Source organism: Rhinolophus sinicus, linkage group LG03, assembly GCF_036562045.2.
Source record: "Rhinolophus sinicus isolate RSC01 linkage group LG03, ASM3656204v1, whole genome shotgun sequence".
Taxonomy (NCBI): domain Eukaryota; kingdom Metazoa; phylum Chordata; class Mammalia; order Chiroptera; family Rhinolophidae; genus Rhinolophus; species Rhinolophus sinicus.
Window position 1 is genome coordinate 190540681 of NC_133753.1, and position 27236 is coordinate 190567916.

The 27236-nt window shown below is 40.0% G+C and overlaps 1 protein-coding gene across 2 annotated transcripts in view; it reads left to right on the forward strand.

Moving 5' to 3' along the window:
- Nucleotides 1-27236, forward strand: part of DNAH5 (dynein axonemal heavy chain 5) — a 242281-nt gene that overhangs the window by 91465 nt on the left and 123580 nt on the right. For both annotated transcript variants that reach the window (XM_074329069.1, XM_019713456.2), the window contains exons 22-34: nucleotides 862-995; nucleotides 5411-5612; nucleotides 6175-6410; nucleotides 8505-8723; nucleotides 10327-10389; nucleotides 10727-10965; nucleotides 12332-12572; nucleotides 14734-14933; nucleotides 17521-17674; nucleotides 19165-19328; nucleotides 22225-22381; nucleotides 25306-25518; nucleotides 26245-26469. In XM_074329069.1, the coding sequence (XP_074185170.1) occupies nucleotides 862-995; nucleotides 5411-5612; nucleotides 6175-6410; nucleotides 8505-8723; nucleotides 10327-10389; nucleotides 10727-10965; nucleotides 12332-12572; nucleotides 14734-14933; nucleotides 17521-17674; nucleotides 19165-19328; nucleotides 22225-22381; nucleotides 25306-25518; nucleotides 26245-26469 (2447 nt within the window). The remainder of the gene's footprint in view (nucleotides 1-861; nucleotides 996-5410; nucleotides 5613-6174; nucleotides 6411-8504; nucleotides 8724-10326; nucleotides 10390-10726; nucleotides 10966-12331; nucleotides 12573-14733; nucleotides 14934-17520; nucleotides 17675-19164; nucleotides 19329-22224; nucleotides 22382-25305; nucleotides 25519-26244; nucleotides 26470-27236) is intronic.

Here is a 27236-nt window from a genome sequence, read left to right on the forward strand (position 1 = left end):
CCCTTTGCCTAGGGACACTGTGTATGTTGGAGCACCCTGAAAGCTCAGAAAGTTTGCAACCCTGCCTTAGCCTTTCCTTACTGATTGTGTTCAGCCAAGGCTTGAAGACGGGAGCATCTTTCAGTCATTCCTGGACATGCGCACAGCTCTGTACATATGCATGACCTTGTAGAGCGCCAGGATGGTGTCAGGGCTTTACAACGCCTTCTGTGGACGTCTCATTCCCCAGAACCGTAACTTTTTTGGCCAACCTCTTGTTTGCCTCAATGCACGTCAGTAATTCAAGGAGCTGTGATCTTACACAATTGTTGCCAATCATTTTTTGACAAACACCTTGGGGATAGGACTTTCTTCTCAGTGAGTTCTTGGGCAGGTCAAATAAAGATAAACTCTTTGAATGCAGCTTTTCCAGGGAGCGTCCAGACAGGTCAAATCGGGACAATTCTATGGAGCTTCTTGAGGAGCGCCAAACCCAGTCTGAGCCCCCTGGTGACGCCTAGGCAGTAGTTCTCACAATCATGGTGGTTGTAAGACTGCTTGGTTTTGAAGCTTCTTCGCAGCCAGGGAGGGGCAACGGGCATAGAGCAAATTCAACAGCACAGGACTCACTGTTGTTACCAAGATTTAGCATTTTTTCTTGAATAAACAAATGTTCCTTGGATTGTTGAAAGCTTTGGTTACTTTCCAGAGTCCTGAAGCATAGATATTGACATTTTTCTGTTTTCTGACTGTTTTCAGTTGCTTTTATAAAGAAGATTTTCGAAGGTCCTAACTTGACCATTACAGAAATCCCCTTCTCTTTTTAAAACATGTTCCCTATGTGGTCGATATCATTTTCTGTCTCTTTTTTTCTGTTTTTAGATACCTGTGAGGTAGCGTCTGTAAACTTACCCATTCCCGTGCAAACCAGGAACTATTATAAAAATGTCTCTGACAACAAAGAAATTGTAAAATTAGTCTCTGTGCTTAGTACAATCATCACCTCCACCAAAAAGGTACGTCATGAGGGGTCTTTCCTTTCCAGCAGATGCCTGCGTGAAGCTGAACGTCTCACGCTTGACCTCCATGTAGCCTCGGTCTCACTGGTGCCTGCAGTGAGCGGCTTATGATACCTTATACGTACTCAGCAAATGTTTGTTTAACTAGAGACTTTTCATTCTAATTGCAACGGGAAAGAGAACTATTATTCCTGTTTTTTTTTTTTTTTATTGAGTTCTGTTTAATGCCTTTAACCTATTTATTGATTCAGTACAAATAAATCTAGCTGTTAAAAAGTTTGATAAGTCCCAAACCACAACTCAGACTGGTGTTATCATTCATCTTCATAGAGTCAGTGGTGCTAGTACATTTGAAATAGAATAGGATTTACAGTTGGTTCTTCATATTTGTTTAGTCAGGCAAATCTTAAAAAATATCAGATGAGAATTTATGTATGTTGTCATGTGGAAATCAGGTAATACTGAGAACAAAGAAAATATTACCATTATCAATACAAACTGGACATGGATATAAATTTGGCTTAATTTTTATTTCCAACCTGTTCATCTCTCAACTTTTCCTTTTTTAGGCAAATCTGTTTTTGTGGTCAAAAAGAGTCAAAGCGCTGAAGTCAGTTTCTGCTTAAATAAATTTATATTCACGTTGCCACTAAGATCTGTTGACTCTTTAAAATGTTTCTCAGCGCTGAGGGAATAGTTGTCACTCAGTAAATATATCTTTTCTATGACTTCGTTTTGATAGAATGATTTCATTTGTTTGAAAGCATTTTGAAAGGCTGCCATTGCTGTAACCGTGTGAGGAAATATTAAGTTAATTTTAATGTGTTCCCGGGGGAACTGGAAGCTTTTGCATTTATGCATTTCCAATTTTTCTTTCTTAATATATTGAATGTCCTGTATTTAATTTTGCCCTAGGGACAGTGTTCACATAATTCAATTTAACAAATATTTATCTAGTGCATAGTTTATCATGCTCTATACTAAATGATAAGGCAACGTGGAATATTCTGTAATGATAATAAACACGCAGATATATTTTCCAGTGTCTCCGTAATCATGGAAAATACAATAAATTAAATCAACAATGAGATCCATTGCTTTCTCTGAATATAAGCAGCCTCTATTATGAAAAACTACGGGTAAGGCTTAGTAGTAGTAGTAACGTACTGTTGGCCACAAAATGCTTATCTCTGTTATCATTTTTGGTGCATCTGCTTTTATGTTATGAAGGAAATGGACAGGTGTTAGTCTTCCTTAACATAATACAAAAGGTTGGTTGGCTCTTGGAATTCCTTGAAGGACTTTTTCCAGGTTGTTAGGATGGCCAAATTGCTTCTGGAAGAAAATATACACCTTTGCTCATAATGCCAGATATGGCCAGCCCTGCACAGCCATAGATCCTTCTGAATGGTTTTCCCTTAACCACAAAAGATGCTAGGGTCCAACCACTTTCCTCTTGCTGTAGCTGATTGGATCAGAATGTAAACCTGACCTACAAGCAGCACTTTCATTGGCTGGTCATCAGCTCATAACATTGCCTGGCTTGAAAAGATGAGCTGGCTGGATCAAACAATGAAAATAACCTTGAGGGAAACATTCCTAAAGTAGGACAGTTCTGTGTATATAGTTCATGTAATTTTTTCCTTTAAGCTCTAAGATACCTCCACTCTGAAAAGTACCAACTTCATAAAGACTGACGCTTTGAGGTAAAATAAATGAGAGTCTAAAACTTATTTAGTTTGGGTATATCTTAATATTATCAACTCTTGGATATTGAAAGAGCTCAGGATTCTGGCATTTCTACCTATATGTGGGTGTCTATGATAATCTGTAATTCATTCAACAAACCATCATACATTTGTGAGTTCATGTCTCTGCTGTTGCAGTGCATTGTGGGCATTCATGCCAACACGTCAGACTGTGCCAGGGAGTACGTTCTGACTGGGACAAGCAGTGGCAGGCTTAGCTTTCTGCATTTGAATGAGTGGGAAGCCTCATGCCCATTAAACATGAGACGCAGAGGGGCGTTTTAGCTGCATGTCAGGAGTTGGAGTGAAACTGTTCCTTGGTTTGGAGCAGGTTGGTGCGATTTGCTTAATATAATTGGACCATTTAAAATGCTGTTCATAATGCTCTGTTTTTGCAAATAATTGCATTTTTTTTAAAGATTTTATTGGGGAAGGGGAACAGGACTTTATTGGGGGAACAGTATATACTTCCAGGACTTTTTTCCAAGTCAAGTTGTTGTCCTTCCAATCTTAGTTGTGGAGGGCACAGCTCAGCTCCAGGTCCAGTTGCCATTACTAGTTGCAGGGGGCACAGCCCACCATCCCTTGTGGGAGTTGAGGAATCGAACTGATAACCTTGTGGTTGAGAGGACCCGGTCCAACCAACTGAGCCATCTGGGAGCTCAGCTCAAGGTGCTGTGTTCAATCTTAGTTGCAGGGGGTGCTGCCCACCATCCCTTGCAGGACTTGAAGAATTGAACTGGTGGCTCAGGCGGTGAGAGCTCCATGCTCCTAACTCCGAAGGCTGCCGATTCGATTCCCACATGGGCCAATAATTGCATTTTTAATTTAAAAATTAAAATTTTTCTCATGAAGATGTAACTTTGAAATTATAGTATAAGACAGTAGGAAAAGTTGATTCCCAAGAGGTATAAACATTATAAATAAGGTACATTTTTAATTGTTTGTAGGTAATATAATTATCTACCAAGTAAATCCAAGAGGCTACTCTGAAAAAAAATGATGGCCCAATAAGAGTTAAGTAAGTCGTTAGCTGAAAGATCGTTGTAGGCGTTTCTGCTGTAATATAATAAGCGTGTTCCCGAAAATCCTGTTTTACAAAGTTGCACAGTTAGTAAATATAGGGATTCTGAGAAAAACAGGATTGAGGCAGACACACAAAAGCTCTGTAACCAGAGTTGCAACAAAAACAATAACCATCATAGTAAAATATTAACCTGTTGAATAACACTCCACTAAGTAAAGAAGTTTACCATCAAAAGGTGAAAGAAACTTGGTCGAAGCTGGTGTAAGAAACAGCTGAAGCTGCTGAGTTATGGGAAAAAGGATAAAATAGCAAAGATCAGGTCAAACTGTGCAACGAACATTCTCAAAACAAAGTGGTGACTAAATTGGCCCAAAGGAAGAAGAGGTAGATTGGGTGTCGCACAGCGTTGGGTCCCTTCGTGGCTTACTGCTTTAGCTACTACAACACAAAGTGCTGGGAAAAGGAACTTGATAATAATGTGACGTCCCCAGTATGTTGACACTGTCCCCTAGTTACCAATTGTGAGTGAGTGGATTCATCTTACAGAAGCATACTTTGTAGTAAATGGGACTGTTGATTAAAAAATCACGTTTTAAAACTTATATGCCATCTACCGCTAGTTATAGTGGGAAATAGCATATTGAAAAATACCTAGGAATATACATACTAAGAAGTTTGTGGGGTCTCTATGAAGATTACTCTAAAATGTAACAAGGAATTAAAAACAACAACAACATGATTGGAAGATTTGGAAACAATACCTGGATGGAAAGATTTAATACCATGCAAATGTCAATCCTTATCCAATGAATTTGTGCATTTTATGCAACTCAGGAACCTTTCAGTGGGGTTTGATGCTGGAAATGTTCTGTTTGCCCCTCCAGATCTAATCTCCAGTGTCTGACTTTAGGGAACAAGTCCATAGGTTTCCTTTGAGGCTTCTAGTAGATTCGACAAACTAGTCTTGGAGGAGAGATGAAGGGGATGGGGAAAGAGTGACATCACAGTATTTTTTTTTTTCCTTTTCCCATAGCACTCTCTGTGGCATGAATTTTTTTTTAATATTAAAAATTTTTTTATTGGGGAATATTGGGGAACAGCGTGTTTCTCCAGGGCCCATCAGCTTCAAGTCGTTGTCCTTCAATCTAGTCATAGAGAGCACAGCTCAGCTCAAAGTTTAGTAGCCGTTTTCAATCTTAGTTGCAGGGGGCGCAGCCCACCATCCCATGTGGGAATTGAACCTGCAACGTTGTTGTTGAGAGCTCGCACTCTAACCAACAGCCATCCGGCCGTCCCCTCTCTGGCATGATTTTGAGCTATGGTTTTTGACCTAAGGTCTAACTCCGATCAAGAGGGCCTGCCCACAAGAATCTTCATGGACTGTCTCTTTTTCAGTTTCTAGAAACTGCCCCCCTCTTCTTTTGGCAAGGGATGGTCAAAGTTTCACTGTTACTAGTCCTGGGTTACTATTTACACTATTGTACGTATTCCAAATTCTGTGACATTTCCAACGAATCACACAGTTCATTAAACATTTTATGAATCTGCGGGAACCACCAACAATTGGCTAATACTCCCTGATAGCATTCCGTTTCCGACTCTGCCTTCTCAATACAAGTCTGTTATTTGTATCCTAGGAAATTATTACAGCCATGGATTGCTTCAAACGCTACAATCACATTTGGCAAAAGGAGAAAGAAGAAACCACTATGACGTTTATTATGAAAAACCCCTTGCTTTCTGAATTTGAATCTCAGATTCTCTATTTCCAAAATCTAGAGCAGGAAATTAATGCCGAGCCTGAATATATGTGTGTGGGTGCCATTGCTCTGTATACAGGTTGGTTCATTTTCTTACAGCCATAAAAATTCAACAGTAGTCTTCTGTCCCTTCACTTAGATTAGGGTTCTGGAGAGTTCTAGCTATCTTAAAGACTGACTTTTCTTTTTTGGGCCTCAAGCTTTAACACCAATTTGTAGATTTGTTTTTAATTCCCTCCTGCATAATTAATTATTCTGGACTCTTGAATATTTTGCTGCTAAACCTTGAAAATAAATGCTAATTCAGAGAAAGGGGATCTGTTATGTTTGGAATTAAAATTTACTCTTTCTTTAATAAATAACAGTAATAAACTTGAGGCTTATCTCCAGTGGTTTTGATAGGTACTTTGTTTCTCTTTTAGCATTTTGAAATATGTTTGCAATTGCTGGAAAACAAGCTTTATAAAAATAAATGAATATATAATGATGAGGAAAAGATTAACTTTCTCTCCAGTTTGATTTTTCATGTGTCAGACGGCGATAAGATGCAAAGTATTTACTATTGGTGAACAGTTGCACTGGGTCCTTCTCATACTGGTTCAGGTGTTTCAGACTTAATTGTGGACGCATGGGTTTTACAGCTGACTTGAAGTTCACCTTGACTGCCGAGACGAAGGCCTGGATGGCTGTCATCGGCCGTCACTGTACCAGAAAATACAGGAGTGAGATGGAAACCATTTTTGCACTTGTTGAAGAATTTAATAAGAAACTGAATCGTCCAATTAAAGACCTAGATGACATTCGGATTGCTATGGCAGCACTGAAGGAGATCAGGGAGCAGCAAATTCTCATTGACTTTCAAGTAGGACCTATCGAGGTAATTGATGATGCTTTGTTCGTTATAGAAACATCTCCACACGTTGGGTGATAGTGGCTGAAACACTGACCAGGTCTGGACTGGAGCTACTGAATGCTAAACCTAAGAACAATGTGATGTCTAACTCCCCGAGGGGCCTTTCTGTGGGCCAATTCTAGTTCCTCACATGTCACCTGAGATCCTTAAGAGCAGAGCCTCAGATGAGGATTTCTGAACAAGTGATTTATTGATGAGTGTTAACGGTAGAAGGGGAGTGAGAAAAACAGGAAAAGATGAGCTTGGGATGGAGGTGTGGGAACTAAGCGAGGATGTGAACCCAGCTGTAGACTGACTTCAGCCTGAGCCCACGGGGAGCTCTGCAGCACGAGTTGTACCACACAGCCATCCCCCCTTGATGTGAGGGGCTGCCTTGGTACCCCCAAATCTGTTCATCACTGACCATAATTTCCCCACGAGGAAACTCCTTTTCAGCTGAGGACGGTTTTCCAGGGAGGAAGGCAGCTTGATCCCTACAGCCAGCGCTCCCAGCGTTTGGGGATGCAAATACCAGCTGGTGAACAAGACTGGACGGGCGCCAACAGTGTCCATGCATGTATGAACTCTGTATTTACGCATAAGGAAACTGAGCGTCCAAGAAGTTATGCAGTTTGATTAGTGTTACTCATGACTTTTATTTTTTAGCATCATACTATCTTTTCTAGATGAAAATGCTTTTATCAGGAATGGGTCACTATGCTCTTTTAAATGAGACTCTTATAATTGTAGCATGTAAGCAATTTCAGACATAGAGAGCATTGTCTTTTTTTCACACCATAATTTGAATGTCTGGACTTAAATTCTGATGTTCCGGCTCATGCTCTCATCTCACACTTTCTGGATCCCTCTTTGACTTTTGGAAAATTTCAGGTTATCGTGAAAATGGTACAGATAACTGTACCTTGGCACCTCTGCTGTGTTGGGTCAGGGAGATCCCATGATCCTCTGTGCTCTTCATGGGAACTGAAACACCAAGGAAAGAGCCCCTGCTTGGTGTAGGACCAGGGGTGTCCCTGGGGTGTAAAGAGGAGGCCCAGAAACTGCCATCCCTGTTTTCCCCCACCTGAGAGTTAAGACAAAACTGTAGTCAAATAGTCAAGATCGAAAGACAATATTTATTAAGGATAGAATTTGTTTGGAAGACATGGTTGAGTGTATAACGTGCATATGCCCATCATACCCCCACCTCCATCTCCCCACCCTACACACATACCCTATAGGCTTGTGAATACTAAATCCCAGCGTGGACTTCCTCGCCCATCAGAGGCAGCGTTGGAAAGCTGCAGGCCTCTCTGTGACCCTGCTGCTTTGCATGGCGTGCAGATCAGAGGCACGCCTTCCAGAAGGAAGAGGGGAGACACACTGGTTTGTGCCTGCTCAAAGCTGAAGGCATTTATTTCCCAAATCAACAATTAGATATCCATTCTGCCTCTATGGGGAAGAGTGATGGCGGGAGAAGGGGCCAGGAATATTTAGGGAAAATCCTTTCTCGGGAAAACCATCCTTTGTCCCATTAATTTTCTAGCCAGCAGAGTGATCCCGGAGTTTGCATCCTGAGGGCATTGAGTTGGCCCAGGCTCTGATTCTTACCCTCTGTGTCTTATTTTTGGAAACTCTTACAAAAAAAGTGAAATGGGGTAGAGTTAAAACCCTGATTTATTTTGTTATTCTCAAACTAGCAGTTAACTTGTTTTGTTTTTCCTTTAGCTGGTATAGTACTTTTATAGTTTTCAAATACAATTTAGGGGCCTAAGTAAAAACAACTTTTATTTGTATAATGATTTTTAGTTTTCAAAATGCATTTAAAAGGATATTTTTCTGATATTCAGAAAAATCCTGTGAGGCAGTCAGGGAATTTTCCTGTTTTGCAGATGAGGAAATGAGTATTTAGGGGCACAATTGCTCATTTGAGCTTTTACAGTTTGCAAGTAGAGTAACTAGAACTCTTGTCAGGTTTCCTATCATGGTGACCTTTCCCATTCTAATGCTTCAGTGAGCGACTGTGTATAGATTTATGTATCTGACTGGCAGGAATTATATATTTTTTCCTTTGTGTAGGAATCCTATGCCCTGCTGAACAAATATGGGCTTCTGATAGCGAAGGAAGAGATGGACAAAGTTGATAGTCTGCATTATGCTTGGGAGAAGCTTCTGGTGCGTGCCGGTGAAGTTCAGAATGAATTAGTCTCACTGCAGCCCGGTTTCAGGAAAGAGCTTATCAGTACCGTGGAGGTCTTCCTCCAAGAGTGTCACCAGTTCTATTTGGACTATGATTTGGTACGACTCTAGCTTTCTTTGTGTGTATTTTTGGGGCAGAGTGAATAAAGCATACAAAGTGAGTGAGTGAGTGTGTGTGTGTGTATGTGTTACATGCCGTTGACTCAGTTCTGACTCCCGGCGACCCTGTGGATGAGTGACGTCCATCATGTCCTGTCCTCACAGCCCTGCTTGGCTCCTGCAGACTCCCGCCTGTGGCTTCTCTTGTGGCATCAGCCCATCTGATATTTTCTTCCTCTTTCCTGCTGCCTGCTATGTCCCCAGCATTACTGTCTTTTCCAAAGAACCCCACCTTCTCGTGATGTGCCCGAAGTAGGACCACTGCAGTGTTGTCATTTTTGTCTCCAGTGATGTTTCAGGCTGAATTTGCTCTGGGACCCCCTTGTCCGTCTTCCTGGCGGCCCAGGGCACCCGCAGAGCCCTCCTGCCACATATTTCCAATGATTCCATTTTTTTCCTGTCAGCCTTCTTCATGATTCCACTTTTACATCCATACACAGTAATTGGGAATATGAAGGTGTGGATGCAAAATGTAGTCATTGTTTAAAGATTATGTGCCAAATTTAATGAAATTCCCTAGGAACGGGAATTTCATTTCATGAGAGCAAGCATTTTCCATTCACAATCCTTTCCCCTTAGAGTTCATCCAGAATAATTTCAACAGGAAGTAGGGAATTTAAACGTGCTGTTCATATCATATCATTGCTTTGTTGCAGAAGTTGTTTGATAGCTTCTAAATTTGTGTAGGCAAATACTGTTTGCATGTATTAGGCTGAGGCAAAAGTAATTGCGGTTTAAAAGGTTAAAAATAATTGCAAAAACCACAATTACTTTTGCACCAGCTTAATAGTTGCGATGGTCACCCTTTCTTTCTATAGCACGCATTAGTTCCACAAGGACTATAAAGCACCCAGTGTGTGCCAGGCGCTGCCTTTGGTGCTGAAAACACAACGTGAACGTGACAGATGGAGTCCATACATATATGCATTTTACTGTAGAATCTTCTATTTGGAATATGTTGTGTAAAGAGACCCATTTCTAGCCAATTATAATGGGTTTCAAGAAGGGAAATACACAGAGCAAAGGGTAAAATCTGTACCGATTAGCTAGTATCACACCAAACTACAACATTAATAGTGTTAGGTGAGTGGATCCGTGCACTATCTCCGTGGCTGAAGAAAGCACAGAAATCCACATATTTAGGCAGGAAAACCTGATTGGAATGTTAAGATTATAGGTGACTTTGGATTTTGTGGCATTAGTGTTTTAGTTCAAAACCAGACATTATATGTGCTTCTTACTAACTTTCAGTAAGTAAGTTACTGACCTTTGCCTTGTCACCTAAGAAATGAATAGCACATATTTTTAATATTTGAAATTTCTTGACATGTGGAAGTTGTGGCATTAACTTGTAGTTAGACTTGAAAATATTTCCAAATGAGTCACTTTCCTGATTGCTATTTTCATAAGCAAGAAACTGTGTTTCCTAGCAAGCATGTGCTATGCATGAAAGCGAACTTTGATATTCAAATACTTTGAGCTTATGAAATTTGTATGCAAACACTTCATGCTGTTTTATGTTTATTTTAACTTTTTGTTTCAGAATGGACCAATGACCAATGGCTTGAAACCCCAGGAAGCCAGTGATAGGCTTGTCATGTTTCAGGTAATCTTTTCAGTTTCTGTGACCTAAACAACCCAAAATCTTAATGTGTTTTAAACATTTACTCCCCCCGCCCCACCCCCAGGTTTGATACAGAAAGGTTTATTGTGGAATATGGTATGTACTTAGGTACATTTAAGAAATATGATTTGGTATGTTTACAATTAGAGTTGGTTTCAATTAGTTACAATTAGTATGGCTACAGTTAGAGTTAGTGTAACTAATTATACTCATTTAGTATTTCTATTTACATGTTTGCTGATTTGCCAGTCTTTTTTTTTTCATTTTGCATGTTTATTCATGTGTACGTCATTTTGATGTTTTCACATATTTTTATTAGAATCAATTTGATAATATCTACCGAAAATACATCACCTATACTGGGGGAGAGGAGCTTTTCGGTCTGCCAGTTACCCAGTATCCTCAGCTTCTCGAAATAAAAAAGCAACTAAATCTTCTCCAGAAAATATACACTCTTTACAACAGCGTCATAGAAACCGTAAATAGCTATCATGACATCCTGTGGTCAGAAGTGAATATTGAAAAAATCAACAGTGAACTTTTAGAGTTCCAGAACAGGTGAGAAATTAAATGCTTAACCTGCCCAGAGCTATTGGACCGCAAGTGCTTTCTCTTTGATCGGCTGTCAGGTTTTCTTCTCACTCCAGGTGTTTTGAAAGTACATTGTGCTGCCTTGTTCGTGTCTATTAGACATCACTTTGTCAAATGCTATTTATTAATTACCCCTGTGTGTGTACATGGGGAGACAGCATGTCCTTTAAACCAGGATGAATCTGTCAGGGGTTTTCTGCAGCTCGGAGGTAGCTGATCTCTGTTTATATTATACTTATCAAACACTTGAAGCTTATGTTAGATGATTTCCTAGAATAAAAACAACAGCTCCATGGTTTTTCTATGCCCTTTCAAGGATTAAACCCAAAGAAAGTAGAGGGTCATTTGTTATACTTTTGGTTGACGGCCTGATACCCTCTGCTCTGCTTTGTACTTGGTAGGGTCTCAAGATGTGTTTGTAGAATTGAATTGAACCGGGAGGCACCTCTGTCCTTTAAAATGATGCCTTTTATCTAGTTAATTGTTATGAAGGATTGAAAAACAATCTTTCCTGATTCGGAGAATTTTTTTGTAGTATAAAACTATTATCTATTAACAGATACCCTCTGACTCATGAGATTTAAAAATATGATAGGTATTCGAAGTGCCTATTTTTTTAAAATTAAAGTTTATTGGGGTGACAATTGTTAGTAAAGTTACATAGATTTCAGGTGTACAATTCTGTATTGCATCATCTATAAATCCCATTGTGTGTTCACCACCCAGAGTCAGTTCTTCCATCACCATAAATTTGATCCCCTTTACCCTCATCTCCCACCCCCCACCCCCCTTACCCTCTGGTAACCACTAAACTATTGTCTGTGTCTATGAGTTTTTGTTTCTCATTTGTTTGTCTTGTTCTTTTGTTGTTTTTTGGTTTATATACCACATATCAGTGAATCATATGGTTCTCTGCTTTTTCTGTCTGACTTATTTTGCTCAGCATTACACTCTCAAGATCCATCCATGTTGTCACAAATGGTCCTATTTCATCTTTTCTTACCGCCGAATAGTATTCCATTGTGTATATATACCACAACTTCTTTATCCAATCATCTATCGAAGGACATTTTGGTTGTTTCCATGTCTTGGCCACCGTAAATAAAGCTGCAGTGAACATTGGAGCACACTTGTCTTTATGGATAGATGTTTTCAGATTTTTTGGGTAGATAACCAGGAGATTGCTGGGTCATATGGTAATTCTATTCGTAGTTTTTTGAGGAACCTGCACACTGAAGTCACTATTGTTGATAGAAGTGCTGACAGATGATCTTAGACTAGAGAATTCTGGGTTTGTAGTCAAATGAGCTCTCACGTTGGCTTCCTGTCGCAGGTGTCGGAAGCTGCCCCGGGCGTCCAAGGACTGGCCGGCTTTTCTGGATCTGAAGAGGACCATTGATGATTTCAGCGAGTGCTGTCCACTGCTGGAGCACATGGGCAACAAGGCCATGACGGACAGGCACTGGGAAAGGATAGCTGCTCTCACTGGCCATAGTCTAGATGTGCGGAATGAAACTTTTAAGTTAAGAAACATCATGGAGGCACCGCTCCTGAAACACAAGGAGGAAATAGAGGTACAGCCGATAGAAAGCATGCTGTGGTGAGAGGCTGGAAGGTCTCACGGGATTTATTTCATAGTATTCCTACACTTTGGGATGTCAGAGTAGTAAACCAGGACATTTAAAACCTGTTTCCTGACATTCAACTGTTGATGCCTTCAACAAGTGTTTCTGTAACAAATGAGAATGCATTCCTGCATACATAGCCCATTAAATAGCTTGTTTAAGTAAATATTTATACAAATAAAGTTATAGCTACAAGCCATGGTAAGTACCATCGAAGGAAAAACATGCTGCTCAATGGAGACCCTACAATAGAGGGGTTGGCCTGTCTGGGAGGTGGGGGGAGGGTGATGAGGGTAGAAGAGGGTGCGCTGCTTGCACCTGACTGACTTCATGAGCAGAGTCTGCTTGTGTGGTGGGGGAGAGGGGCTTGGAAAGTGCCAAAAAGCCAGTGCCAGGCAGATGGAAAGGCATGAGTGAAGGGTCCGAGGTGTGTTTGGGGGAAAAGAGGAAGGCCAGAGGGGAGGTGGTCTGGGGATGGGGGAGAGAAGAGACAGCTGAGATTGGGGACGTGGAGTGGGGCTAGAACATGTTCTTGATTTTGGTCTTTGCAGCAATGGGGAGCCAGCTAGGAGATGTATTTTGAACAGGGGATGCCAAGGTTAGTTTTTCGTTTTGTAAAGATCACTCTGGTAGCTGTCTGGTAGGACTGGAGGAGGGCAAGAGGAAGATGATGGGAAAACCAACTGGGAGTTTATAAGAATATCCCAGCAAGAGATAATGGTGTGTTGGGTGAGGGAACAGATAGTGAAGTTGGAGAGGGGAGAAAAGATTGAAGAGGTCTGTAGGAGGTAAAAACTGGTAGAATTTGGTGATGAAGGGAATGTGGTAGGAGAAACAAGGGGGAAGCTGAAGGTGAACCCTAGATTTGCTATGAGATCTAGATAGATGATGGTACTCATCACTGAAATAGGGACTGTTGGAAGGGAATCAGGTTGAGTGACAGGGTACAAAGATTGTGAGCTTGAGTTTGGGCCTGAGTTTGATATTTCACAAGTTGTGTCTGGGGTTCCCTTGACACATCCAAGCAGAGAAATCCAGTTGGCGAATGGATGTGGGTGTTGCCTGGAGGTACAAAAGGTTAGCGACTGCCTGGGCATAGACAGCTTGCCCCGAGAGGGAGAGTGAGGTGAGAAGAGGGCAAAGACAGGGCTTGGCTCATGGTCCGGGAGAAGATGAGGCTGCAGAGGAGACTGGGAAAGTGATCCAAGAGCTGGAAGAAGTCAGGTGTCTGCTGATTCCCTCCCCTCGTACTATACCGGTTTGATTTCAGAGGTAAATCAGAGACACATTAAATTTTGAGTCTTTGATTAAAGTTTCAAATTTTAAAGGGTTATTGTGTATTTTTTTATCCCAATTTTTAAATATTGATATACTTGACATATAACTTTGTGTAAGTTTAAGGTGTACCCCATGTTGATTTGATACATTTATATTGCAGTAATACTGCGGCATTCAAACACCTCTGTTTTATCACATAATTGTCATTTCTCCTAGTGGTGAGAACAGTTAAGATCTAAGCTCTTAGCAAGTTTAATGTTTATACTGCAGTTTTGTGGTCTATAATTACTGTACTGTGTATTAGCTCTCCAGGACTTAATCTACTAGCTGCAAGTTTGTGCCCTTAACAACATCTTTCCATTTCCCCCACTCCCCAGCCCCTGGTAACCACCATTCCACTGTTTTTTACAGGTTTGGTGTTTTGATTCCACATATAAAGGATACCATATAGTATTTATCTTTCTCTGACTTATTTTACTTAATCTAATGTCCTCAAGGTCCATCCATATTGTTGCAAATAGCAGGATTTCCTTTTCTTCTGATGGTTGAATAGCATTCTGTCATTGCACGTCTTTTCTGTTATCTTTCTTTCTGGAATAATTTGGTGGGAAATTTTTACAAATTAAGGCTCTGTTATTTAGTAAGATCTCTATCTCCATCTCTATTTCTAAATGTCTATCTATATACACAAAGACCATTTATTACATTGCAGTTTAGATCTGAAAATATGAGTATTCTTAGACACGTATGAAGCACAGAGTGAAGAACCCGGGTTATTCCAGAAGGATGTGTGACTTTCATGTGATAAAATGAGAGCTTCCGATTTTCATAGGACATCTGTATCAGTGCTGTGAAAGAGAGAGACATCGAACAAAAGCTGAAGCAAGTGGTTCATGAGTGGGACAACAAAACACTCACATTCGGCAGCTTTAAAACCCGTGGGGAGCTGCTCCTCCGAGGGGACAGTACCTCGGAAATCATCGCCAACATGGAGGACAGCTTGATGTTGCTGGGCTCCCTGCTGAGCAACAGGTAGGAGAACCTCCATCGTTTTCCTGAGGTGTGAGACTCATAATAACACACATTTCAAGAGAAATTAGTTAAAAAAATGCAGCAATATCCCTCATATAATTTACTCATTAACAATACTTGTTTTAAAGTTAGCCTTTTGGCCCAGCATGTGAAACACTGTTTCTATTTCATTATCCTCTATTTGTGGGGTGTATATGAGACCGCCAATTGGACAAAATAATGCAGCATGTAATTAACCACTCGGGTCTTGTGGAACATTCCAGCTTTGCTGCTGATACGCGCCTCACCACACAGCAGACAGCTCAACAGGCTCAGGAGTCCGGGGGGAAAATTATTCTGATTTTCAGAATGATCGCGCTACTTGGCAAATTTTTGTCAATAAGTTTATGGACTAGAAACCGCTGGTGGTGTGCATATTTAATGAGATGATGGATCAAGATAGAGAATGAATTCAATTCATGAAGGAAAGCAAAACAGTGCAGACCGATACCAGTCTAATACTTCAGGTTGACAGTCACAGCAAGCCCTCATGCTTGGGCCAAGCAAACCATAGACTCATGAACTTGCATTCTCTCTGTTCATTGCTTCCTTTGGCTCTTTCTGACATAATTTTTGTTCAACAGGAGCTTCTCAAATACATGGTAATTGTGTAGAATGTGGGTACCACCAAGATAGGAATTGTGTTACTCTGTCTTTAAAAGGCCACTCTGTTCCCTGCATATATGTGTATCCATACTTTTAATGTAGGAAGCAATAACTACTTAATACTGTTTTGATAAAAATTCCTTTGTTCCACTTACTTGGTATACCTAAGTACTTGAAGTGAGTAATATAGAATATAAACTTACATCTTTGAGGTTTAGACCATTGGTAACCTCGAATCTGAACTACTTAGGATTTGGTGAGTTTTAATGAATTTGGTTACTATTCATACGCAACCAGAATGAGGGACAGATGGAACATAATGCATCCTAGGCAGGTAGAAAAGGCCCACGTATAAATCAAGTACAAATTATTTGTGTTAGGGACGGGGAAACTTTCATTACCGATGGCATTGACTCCACAGACAGAGTTGTGTGAGGAACAGGGATTCAACATAAATTGGTTGAACATTCACTGTGTCCCATGTGCCCTTTTTGGTGCTAAGGAGAGAAGAGTCAATAAAACAAAGTCTCTGTTGCTGTGGAACTACATCCCAGTGAAAAGCATACCAAAAATCCCCAGAAAGATGTATGGAATATTAAAACAGTTCGTTTAACAATTAAGAATGGGAAAATTAAAAATGTATTCACTAATGGATGACTAATGTTTGAGGAGACTTGAAGCCCCGTATACTGTTAGACCAGAGAGATCAATAAAGGGAGAGGACAGAGACGAGGGAAAACAATGATAATCCTTTAGGATTAAGTTTTTATGCAGATAACCAAAGCACCACATACAACATCACTTAAACAAGACTGAAGTTTGTGTCTCTTTCATGTAAAAGAAGCTCCAAGGTTGATGGTTTCGGTTGGAGTGGGGCTTCCACCATGTTGCCAGGGACCCAAGCTTTGTATGGCTCATTCTTCTGTCTTTTCTGGGTGTGACCCTCCTCCTCCATAATCCCCCTTACATCCAACGTTGATGCTTACTTTTCCTCTGGAAGCCTGGCTAGATACACTTTAGGGAATTGAAAAAAGCCCACCCCCTGGACCACATTCCAGAGTGATTGGATCAGAGCCTCAGGGGTTGTACCGAGGCAGGCATTGTAGTTTTTAATGTTTGCCGGGTGATTTCCATGTTCGGCTAAGGTTGAGAACAATTGATGTGGAACTTAGTTGTGGGACTGCTGCAAAGGAGGTTGGGAAATTCAATATTTTAACTGAGCAGCTATGTGTCCAGCAATGGCATTCTATAACTAAAGAAGGAGAATAAAAAGACATTGGGAGATCACTGTCAGTTTTTGCCCCAAGAGGAAAAATGGAAAGATAGATTAACTGGTAGAGGCAGAAATGTGGCTATCAGGTGTTCATGTATACATGCATAAGCCCCTCCCACTCCGCCCCAGCATACACACACCAACATGGGTAGGTTGGGCATCAGTGGATGGGAAGTAGGAAACAGACCCAGAAGAGGAGAGGCTAAAGAGATTCCAGATATCATATTTGAAAATTGAATTAGTTGCTTGGCCTCCACCAGTGGCTCTGTCATGGCTCCACACTATATGAAAAACCAGGGACGCCATGAAATAGACACAGAAGCTCAGTAGAGAGAATTATTACTCTCTTGGGTGTAGCAACAACGAGCAGAAATGTAATATTGTGGCAGCTGGGTGGAGTCAACTCTAATGCCTGATCTGCTCCTTACGTGACCTGTCTCCCACCTCTCTATTCTCTGGATCAAAGAGAAAAAGTTAGTCTGACAATGCCCAATAAATGGTGATGAATTATCACTTGACAGAATCATTTTAAAAGCCAATGACATAATCAATGTTGTAAAGAAACAGGTAAAAGTTAGGATTTTTAAAAAAGCTTTTTAGTTTGAAAACAACAACAATAAAAACAAAATGTCAAAAAACCCTAAATGCTGTACATATTTCTCATTTTAGGTACAACATGCCATTCAAAGCCCAGATTCAGAAGTGGGTGCAGTTACTTTCCAACTCAACAGACATCATCGAGAACTGGATGATGGTGCAAAACTTGTGGCTGTACTTAGAGGCCGTCTTCGTTGGAGGAGATATTGCTAAGCAACTTCCCAAGGTTTTAGAATTTTCGTTATGATTTCATTAGGTTTTTAACACGGAGAACCTCTAACAACTAACTCCTTTAAAGATGCAATAATATTTCAACCTCTGTTGCGCTATCGCTCTCCCAATCTTTTCGTTGTTGTTGTTGAACTGTTTTTCAAAGCGAGTAGCTGTGGAAAAGAAAGGGCATGAAAATCAGAGTCGGAATGCTAAAAAACTCTGAGGTTTTATAGGAAATGGAGGGTTAAAAAGAACAAAGACTGAATGCCTGCGTAATTGATATACGTCTTCAGATAATTTGAAGGTAGAATTTGGAAGAGCGTAGAATTATGGAGTAGTTATCTTGACAATGGTAAGATAATTTGTTCTTCTACTGCTGACAGTTGAAAACAACTCACACTATACAATATACCCAATTATATCTGTATTGTACAATTGAGGGGTGGAAATGTGCAGGAAAAAAGCTCCCAAACAAAAAGGCTCCTTCTCAAGAAGCTGAGTATGTTTTTCTCATCCACTTGTAATCATCTCACTAGGTACATGTGGAGTGTATTTTGAGATATTTTTTAAAAATCATTTTTTTTTAGCGAACTCAAGGATTCTTATTCAATTACCTTAAATTGCTTGCAACATTTTAACATTTTAACACTCAATTTGAGTTTTAGAGACATGATTATGTTGTATTCCCTTCACTTAGGTGTGCTAGCTTTCTCTTTAGTTTTTAGTTTAATTATAGAGAACAGGTATGTTAGTCAATTTATTTTTTGGCTACCAGTGAAATGTATTCGTATAGACTAAAATTTATTTATTTCTGCTTTTATATTTGGTTGTGTTTTTTTTTTTTTTCTTGATGGGTAGAGAAGAATCTCAAGTTGGACTTAATGGAAAGTTGCACAATACAATATTGAAGGAGCTAAATGGGGTTTCTTATTCTCCCATTTGAGAGTACATGCCCATTGGAGGAAGGCGAAAGAAGAAAATAAAAATTATTCCTACTCTCAAAATAATTGTGCATTTTCCATTTTTCCTGAAAAAAATCTATTTAAAAATTTTGCAATATTGAGATTATACTAAAATTAAGTTTGTATCTTATTTTTAAATGGTTATTTTGTTTTCCAAATACACAAGCAATTCAATGCTTAGTGTAGGAAACTTGAAAAACATAAAATTCACTTCATTTAGAGATATCTGGTGAAAACAATTGGGAGAGTCCTTTCCTCCCAAATTGTCTCGTTATTGTATTATTATTTTTGTGTCTGTCTCCTGCTTTTAGTTAACATAACGGGGCTACCAGGGTTGAGCTAAAGGATTTTATTTAAGAAAGGGCTTGGTGTAATAGTGCCAAACGCACAAGGAGGATTGCACAATGAGTGACATTTCAGGCATGTGTCGCTGGGGTATCCAGACTGGTTAGAAATCGCGCCTCTGCAGGAGGCATGTGGGACACTTTGTCCTCGAGATCACAGGCGTGGCCAAGTGTGCTTTGTTACCTTCTTCTCGTAGGAAGCCAAGCGCTTTTCCAATATAGATAAATCTTGGGTGAAGATCATGAATCGGGCACATGAAACACCAAATGTGGTTCAGTGTTGTGTCGGAGATGAGACCATGGGGCAGCTATTACCACACTTGCTGGACCAGTTGGAAATATGCCAGAAATCTCTTACTGGGTAAGTCCACTGGCTCTACGAAGCCTCTCGCAGCGTCCTAGAGATGGAAGGGGCCAGAGAGACCACAGCACTCGCCAGGTCAGTGTTCTTTAGCTAAGACTTAATTCACGCCTAACATTGTTGCACGAATAAAACAAATAGTTTAAAGCCTTGTATTCTCTCCAAGCGCTTCCTGGGTTTGTGCTGATGTTGGGATTGTAGGATTTAAGGCATCTCCCATCACTGGGACAAGAGCCTGCAAACATTCTCCTACAGTCTTTGCTTTTAAAAATCAATACACCTATTTTTCTGATATCCTTTTTGTATAAATATCTGAATTATACTCAACCAAGAACAACATGAACAGTGTGTAGTGAACACAGTCAAGAGGATACAGAAATGAGAGCCTAGTGTATCTATCAATATACATAGACACACAGAGATGCACATACACAGACACACACACTGTTGTATACGAGGAGGCTGAGTGAATTGCGGAGGAATAAATATTTTTCTTTTTTTCCCTTTTGGCTAATTAAGATAAAAATCAGTAAGTAGAAATATGTTAAATAGTAATAGTGTAAAAACAGTTATCTACGCATGCTTTTATTTATTTTTTATTTTCTTCATTGAGGTATAATTGACATATAACATTCTATTAGTTTCAGGTGTACAACATAATGATTGGATATCTTTATATATTGCAAAATGATCACCACAATAAGTTGAGTTAACATCCTTCACCATTACGTGGCTACAATTTGTGTGTGTGTGTTAAGCACTTTTAAGATCTACTCTCTTAGCAGCTTTTGAATATAAAATACAGTGTTATTAACTGTAGTCGCCATGCTGTACATTATGTTTCCAGGACTTACTTATTTTATAAGTGACATACATAGGCTTTTAAATATTGCCCTTTCTAAATTGTTAATCTCTTTAGAATAGTTAGTATATATGGAAACATTTTGGGTACACTATTGATTGTTGTATTGGTCAAGGTTCTCTGGGAAAACAGAACCAAGAGGATGTGTATGCACACACACCTCTCAATTTTTCTGTTTTGAATTTCATTCTTTTTTATTATGGACGTATTCTATTATATCGCTTGACATTTTGACATAAATTTAGACCTCCTCAGAAAAAAGCCTACTCTAAAATGACTCAGTTTTTACTGCGTTTTCCTTGGCTTTTGAGTCTGTTACCAAGAAGAGGTTATGAGCCAAAATACGTAGCCCGGTATCAACAGTTGAGTAATAATGTTGACACACAAACCGCACCCTCCCGTATACGCTGGCGTATCTGCATCCATAGGAACGGTCTTCACAGAGCAGGAGCAAGTTGTCTTCTCTACTTGGACACAGAAGTTTGGTTGTCACAGTACATGCACCTCCTTCCATCGTGGTCCAACCACATAGAAAACACAACCTGATTTCTCAGCAGAATCTGAGTAGTGTATTGTGAGGGGGGCAAGTAAGCTATTAAGAATCAAGATCAAAGTTACATAAATAAGAAGGACAGGGATATTTAAAATGACAAAATTAGCATAGTTAAAGCCAGGCATGCAAAAAGCTAAAACACACCACATCAAATATTGCGAGCATTAAAGTAAGACTTTAAGAAAATTAGGGGAGATGGTGGACAGCTTCTGCTTTCATCCTTCCATCTCTTCAAGGCCAGACTTTGTGCTTTTTCACATGCTCAAAGTGAAAAACCCAAATTGCCCAAACAATACCTTGTAATGTACATGTTCCTGGGTGTCCTGTGAGGGTGGAGGAGGAAAATTGCGACACACACAGCAAGGCTCACCTGGTAGCATCATTTTACACACGCCCGTTTCCTCCCCAAGTTCCTCCCTCACCGCCAGCCTCCCTTTGTATCTCCTTCCTTTCCTTGCCTGTTTCATTCTCTGACGGAAAGCCCTCTCTTGGGTGTTGAGGAATTTAGTTCTTGTCCTCATCCTGCTCGTCCCACTCAACAAAGGTCCAGCAGTTGAGTGGACACGGACCATCAGGAGGTTCTCACGCCTGCCCTTAGAGCCAGCCTCTGACCGAAGTAGGCCCAGTAAAAACCCTTTTCCTAGGGAATAGGGTTCTGCTTCTATGAAATAAAAATAATCCCCCCACCCCATGATTTTATGCAGGAAACAAATGAATAATACAAATGACAAGGAAGAAGTAGAAATTTTAAAAAAGGGACAAAATTGGAAAAGGATTTCTGGTAAGATTTCGAAAAGAAACTATAGTTAAAACTGCATTAAGATAGCAAAATGTGTTAGAAAAATGAAGATACAGAGGTATAGGTATGAGAATACTGCAAACATATCTATCACAAAAAGATTCACCGTAAAAGGAGCAAATACAGAAACAGAAGTGCGGTAGAAAGCAGGGCGATGATGGGAACATAGATGGGGTTTTGGTGACTCCTGGGGACGGAGAACACAGCCAAGGTCATGTAGCTCGTTCATAGCTGCATTTTGCTTCTGCTTCTGTGATGGAGTCATTGGAATTTTGAAGATACAATTCCACAAGTGAGATGCAGCCTTTGTCAGATACAGCCCTGATTGCAAACAAAACAAAACAAAACAAAACAAAACAAAAACAAAAACTACGCTGTGTGTATTTTTCTCGCTCTCTACAAAGAAAGTACAAGGTTTTCCAGATTAAGTCAAATGTATACAGTACATTTGTGAAAAATGAAGAAATCTTCCCAGTCATTCTGGAAAAAATAATTGTCTCCCTGTCAGAGTGTGGAATGCTACTGGGCAAAAGTAGTACGAAAAACAAAACAAAAGCACTGAACAAACAGTATGCGGGAAAATCTATCTCCAAAACTTTCCCTCTTTCCCATCAGATTAATTTATTCCAAGAGAGTCCTGCTTTGTGTGTTTATACCGTTTATCTTTTCCCTTCCTGCTTAGCTACTTGGAGAAAAAACGACTCTGCTTTCCTCGGTTCTTCTTTGTCTCAGACCCTGCCCTTCTGGAGATCCTAGGACAGGCGTCAGACGCACACACTATACAAGCCCATTTGCTGAACGTGTTTGACAACATTAAAACCGTCAAATTCCACGACAAGGTTTGCCTAATTCTAATTCCTAACCAGCAGTGACTGTGTCTTAGGATCGCGTCTGTCTTTAATAAATCACTCCCTGATATTGTGCTTACAAAGGATTGCTTCCCTGACCATTAACTCTCAGCCAGTGATGTGACGGAAAACAAACTTTTGGGCCCAATTTAGCTTCAGAACTCGGTGATTGCTTAATATCCACAGTGTAGACTTGAATAACAAATAGTTTTAACTATGATTAGGAATGCATTGTAGATAGCATTTGTGGTTTTGCATGCCATGTTAATGGTTTAGAAATTCAATAAAACAAGGAAACCAAGGCTCATAAAAGAGTGCCTTCACCAAACAGAATTGCCACAGTGATTTGACTGTTTTAATCAGGCTTCAGAAGCTTTTGGCATGATGGTCTTCCCTGGTTTTCATCATGCTCAATTGAATTCTTTTTTTTTTTTTTTTTTAAACACTCCCAACAAGTTTCTAGAATCATGGAGTTGTATGGCACTTAAAAAAGGTCATTCAGTGTGAGGGAGACCACCTTTGCGCAGCTGCCAGAAGATCCCGTCTGATCCATCCATTCCCTGGGGAAGTGACACTACCAGTTTCATGATGTGTTCAGCTCCCCTCTGGTGCTCCATGCAAACCCTTAGGACCATTCATTCATTCATTCACCCCAGCCTGCGACTTGTTCTTGTTGAGCAAATGTCATGTGCCGGACAAAGGGAGTGTACAAAGCCCGGGAATTTGGCTCCATGGAGTCCAGAGTTAGTGCACTGGTAGGGCGATTCCATTGTAAGCAATTCAAAGCCAGCCATCTATGTTCATGCCCCTTGCTACATGCCAGGCATGAGGCTGGTCTTGGGGTGCCAAAGAAGACTATATCACAATCAATACTGAAGTTGTTTTTATGCAGTGCAACAGTCAACAGAAATTTAGAAATTACATTGTCAAGCATTTTTGACTTGCTGTGCTAGTGATATGCTCCGCAGCATGGCCGTGTCCATTAGGGAGCCCCAAGCTGGGGGTAAAAGGAGACTTCCCACGGGAGAATATGTATTTGAACTGATTTTTTGAAGGTGAATAGAATGTAATTTGGGGAAGGGATGTGTGATCTGGTCAGAAGAAGGGGCAAGTAGAGGTGTGGGCAGCCCAGGATGTGAGACATGAGGCTGTGGGAGGGAGTGTATTAGTTTCCCAAGGCTTTCCTGGATTCAAACAACAGAGATTGATTCTCTCACAGCCCCGGAGGCTAGAATTCTGAACTGAGGTGTCGACACGGTGGGTTCCTACTGGAGGCTCTGTGGGAGAACCGAGTTCCTGGAGGCTCTAGGCAGTCCTTGGTGTTCCTTGGCTTGCAGACACACTTCCGTCTCTGCCTTTGTCCTCACAGGATGTTCTCCCTGTGTGTCTGTGTTTCTGGGTCTAAATTTTCTTCTTCCACGGACACCAATGGTTAGATGAGGACCCAACCTCATCCAGGACCGCATCTTAACTTGATCATCTTTACAGAGTTTCCAAATAAGGCCCCATCCATGGGTACTAGGGCTTAGGGCTGCAACATATGTTTGCGGGTGGAGGGGACACAATTTAATCCACAACAGGGATTGAAGAGCAAAGAGAGAAGGAGGCATGGACCAGATCCCAAAAGGCCAAATGCATCATACTATGGAATTCTACTTTATCATGAATGTGACAAAAGACATGGAGGTTTTTAAGCAGGGCAGTGACCTGATTTGTGTTTCAGAAAGGTTCTCTGGTTGGAGGTGGGGTGGAAGGAATGGAAACCAGTGTCAGAAGTGATTGCAAAGTCAGGATGGAAAACACTGAGCTACTACAACAAAGCCTGGACGTAGGGGTGGGTGGAAAGGAAGGCAAGACAATATGGAAATAGTTTAAAATCAATGCTTCTGTAGCTCTACCTGACGTGTGGGTTGAAAGGGGATTGAATTGCCCAGAAAGTTCTTTCTGGTGTTTTGTTCAAATCCTTCTGCTATAGCACTACGACTTCATGGTCCTAGAGTGAGGCTTCTCACTCTCTTGTCCATTGAAAATACTTTAAACTTCCTCATTTTTAGCCTCTGCTCATAGCAATTGCTTCTTAAAATAGCATTTTTGTCATTGTTGTTCCTGCAATAAGGTTTCTAGAATCAATGGCAAATCCTGGTATTGTGGGTCCTAAATCTGATAAAACCATAGGTACGAATTTATATTGAGACCCTTGCAAAGGGTCTGTGTGAGTGAGAGGCCCAGAAATTCAATTCACTGGTTTCATTATTACAGTTCTCTATCTAAGTTTAGGATTCAGTTCTAAAGCTGAGATTAAGGGAACAATATTCCCCTTACGAAAGAACAAAAACAACATACATTTGCATTTACTTTATAGTTTGCAGTTTTGTTTGATTGGCATGAGCAGCCCGTGAGGTGGCTAGGGCAGTCGGGGATGCACGATTTTTAATGACTAATGTTATGTAGGACATTTAGTCTCCGAGGTGTATCCTCCAACAATGTGTGGTCAGGGAACGGCAGAGTACCATTTGCACCCATTATTGTGGAACCTCACTGGGGGGAAAGAGCCAGGAGTGCAGTGTCAAATACATATATGTGACACCCCTGCTCTAGAGAGTTCCGTTTCATTGGGGAAACTAGAGGGATTTTTTGATCATCACATTTGTACTGAATATTTCTTTTAGAAAACAGTTTCCCCCTCTCAAGTACAGACTGGTTGGCATTGATTTAGTATTCCCTTTTAGATTTCATGGATAACTTATTTTTGACTGTTTTGAAATTGATTTTATATCCTATTTTGGCTTTTATCTTATGATCTGTAGCGTAACATCTATGAGAAGGATAACACAGACAAGAGGGCACTGGAAGAATCCATTCTTTATATGAATACAGCTTTTTTTTTTTTTTTTTTTTTTTGGCTTCTAACATAGATCTATGATCGCATTTTGTCGATTTCCTCTCGAGAGGGTGAGACGATTGAATTGAATAAACCTGTGATGGCAGAGGGCAATGTGGAAGTTTGGCTTAATTCTCTCTTGGAGGAATCTCGGTCCTCATTACATCTTGTGATTCGCCAGGCAGCTGAAAATATTCAAGAAACAGGTTTCCAGCTGATTGAATTTCTTTCTTCCTTCCCCGCTCAGGTCAGTATATTGAAATTGGAAAGTATTTTTTTATAGAACAGTCATTTTAGAGCTCATACATTGTCTACTATAAACTATACAACTGGCTACAATTTAACTATGGACCAATATTAAGATTTTTATAAAACTTTGTTAAACATAGATAAGCTTAAAGATTTCAACTATAGATTATTTGGTTATACAAATGTATACATATATGCACATATATGTATTCTAGAGGTATTTGATATGTTTTCTTTAAAAGTTTTTTTCCCCACTGAATCTCTTTAGTACATAAATCATAAAAATGTACCAGCAAAATGAGAAATACATTATAGCATTAAAATACAGAAAACAATGTTTTCTTAGTCATTGTGATCAATAAAGATTTTGCAAGTATCTTCTATGTATAAACCCTGTTTTAACCTGGGGAGGAAGCAGGTTTAAGACATAATCTTTCCCTGCCAGTAACTTAAAGTCTATGTAGAGAGGAATATGAGTTAAAATGAATGATTTAAAATTCTAAGAAAAAAAATTATAGATATGTCATGAGGCTGTACATACTTGTCAGATAAATAATGTGAAGAGAGTTTCCATAGGTGGTGATACAACATATCAAATTGGTGCAATCCGGGATGACTTATATTTGCATAATATTATAATCAGAACTCTTCACTCCCTTGTAATTTCTATTTAAATATATTCATCTGCCGTATATACTCATATAGTCTTTTTTATTTCCATAAGGTTGGATTTTTAGGAATTCAAATGATATGGACACGGGATTCCGAAGAAGCCCTTAGAAATGCCAAGTTTGATAAAAAAATCATGCAGAAAACCAATGAGTCCTTCCTGGAGCTGCTGAACACATTGATAGATATCACAACCAAAGATCTGCGGTCTATGGAACGAGTGAAATATGAGACTTTGATCACAATTCATGTCCACCAAAGGGATATCTTTGATGACCTGGTAAATGCTTGCTGAACGTTGCGGCGTGTACAGAAAAGCAAACCCTAGCCTCTGCCTGTGTTTACCCACTGGAATTAGTTTGAATCAACTCAAAAAAGAGGTTAAATTCAGGCAGAGGATCATCTTCATGATGAGAGCAGCTTGTCAGATTTTCTTTGCCGTCTTTAGCCGAAATTTTGGTCATGTCCCGATAACCTCTGTTAAAGTGTTATTGAGGCAATTAGACTTTATTTTAAAATTCTTTATGTGATTGTTTTTAATGCAAAAATGTCGTGTAGCATCCTGAAAAGCTTCCATTTGTCTTGTGCTTCTTTTAGTTGTCAGTTGAAGATGAAGTCTCTTGCTACAGAAATAAGTAATATTGCTGGTCCTGCCGCTTAGTACTTCCTTTACCGCTTTTGATAAATCCCATCTTTAACAAGTTTTGCTACCTTTCATGTCACTGGCTGCAAATGGTCTTTTCTAATATAGTTTGTGACATTCAGGTGTCACGCAGAGTTTTGCCTTTGAAAAGAGAACAGGGTGGGAAAGAGTTTAGTAGCTATAGAAAATAGGAAATGTGAAAAGAAGTGAAATGTGTCCTCTACCATAAAGTAGGAAATTAGATAAGAGGCAAGACGCTCTTATTTTCCTAATAATTTTCTAGATCGTCTCTCACCTTGTTATGTAAAAAAGATTAGGTAAGATAGTTTCTGATGTCATGGAAATATAGACAGCACATTCAGCCTGTTGTGTGCTAATCTCTCTCTTCGTAGTTAAGCATACTC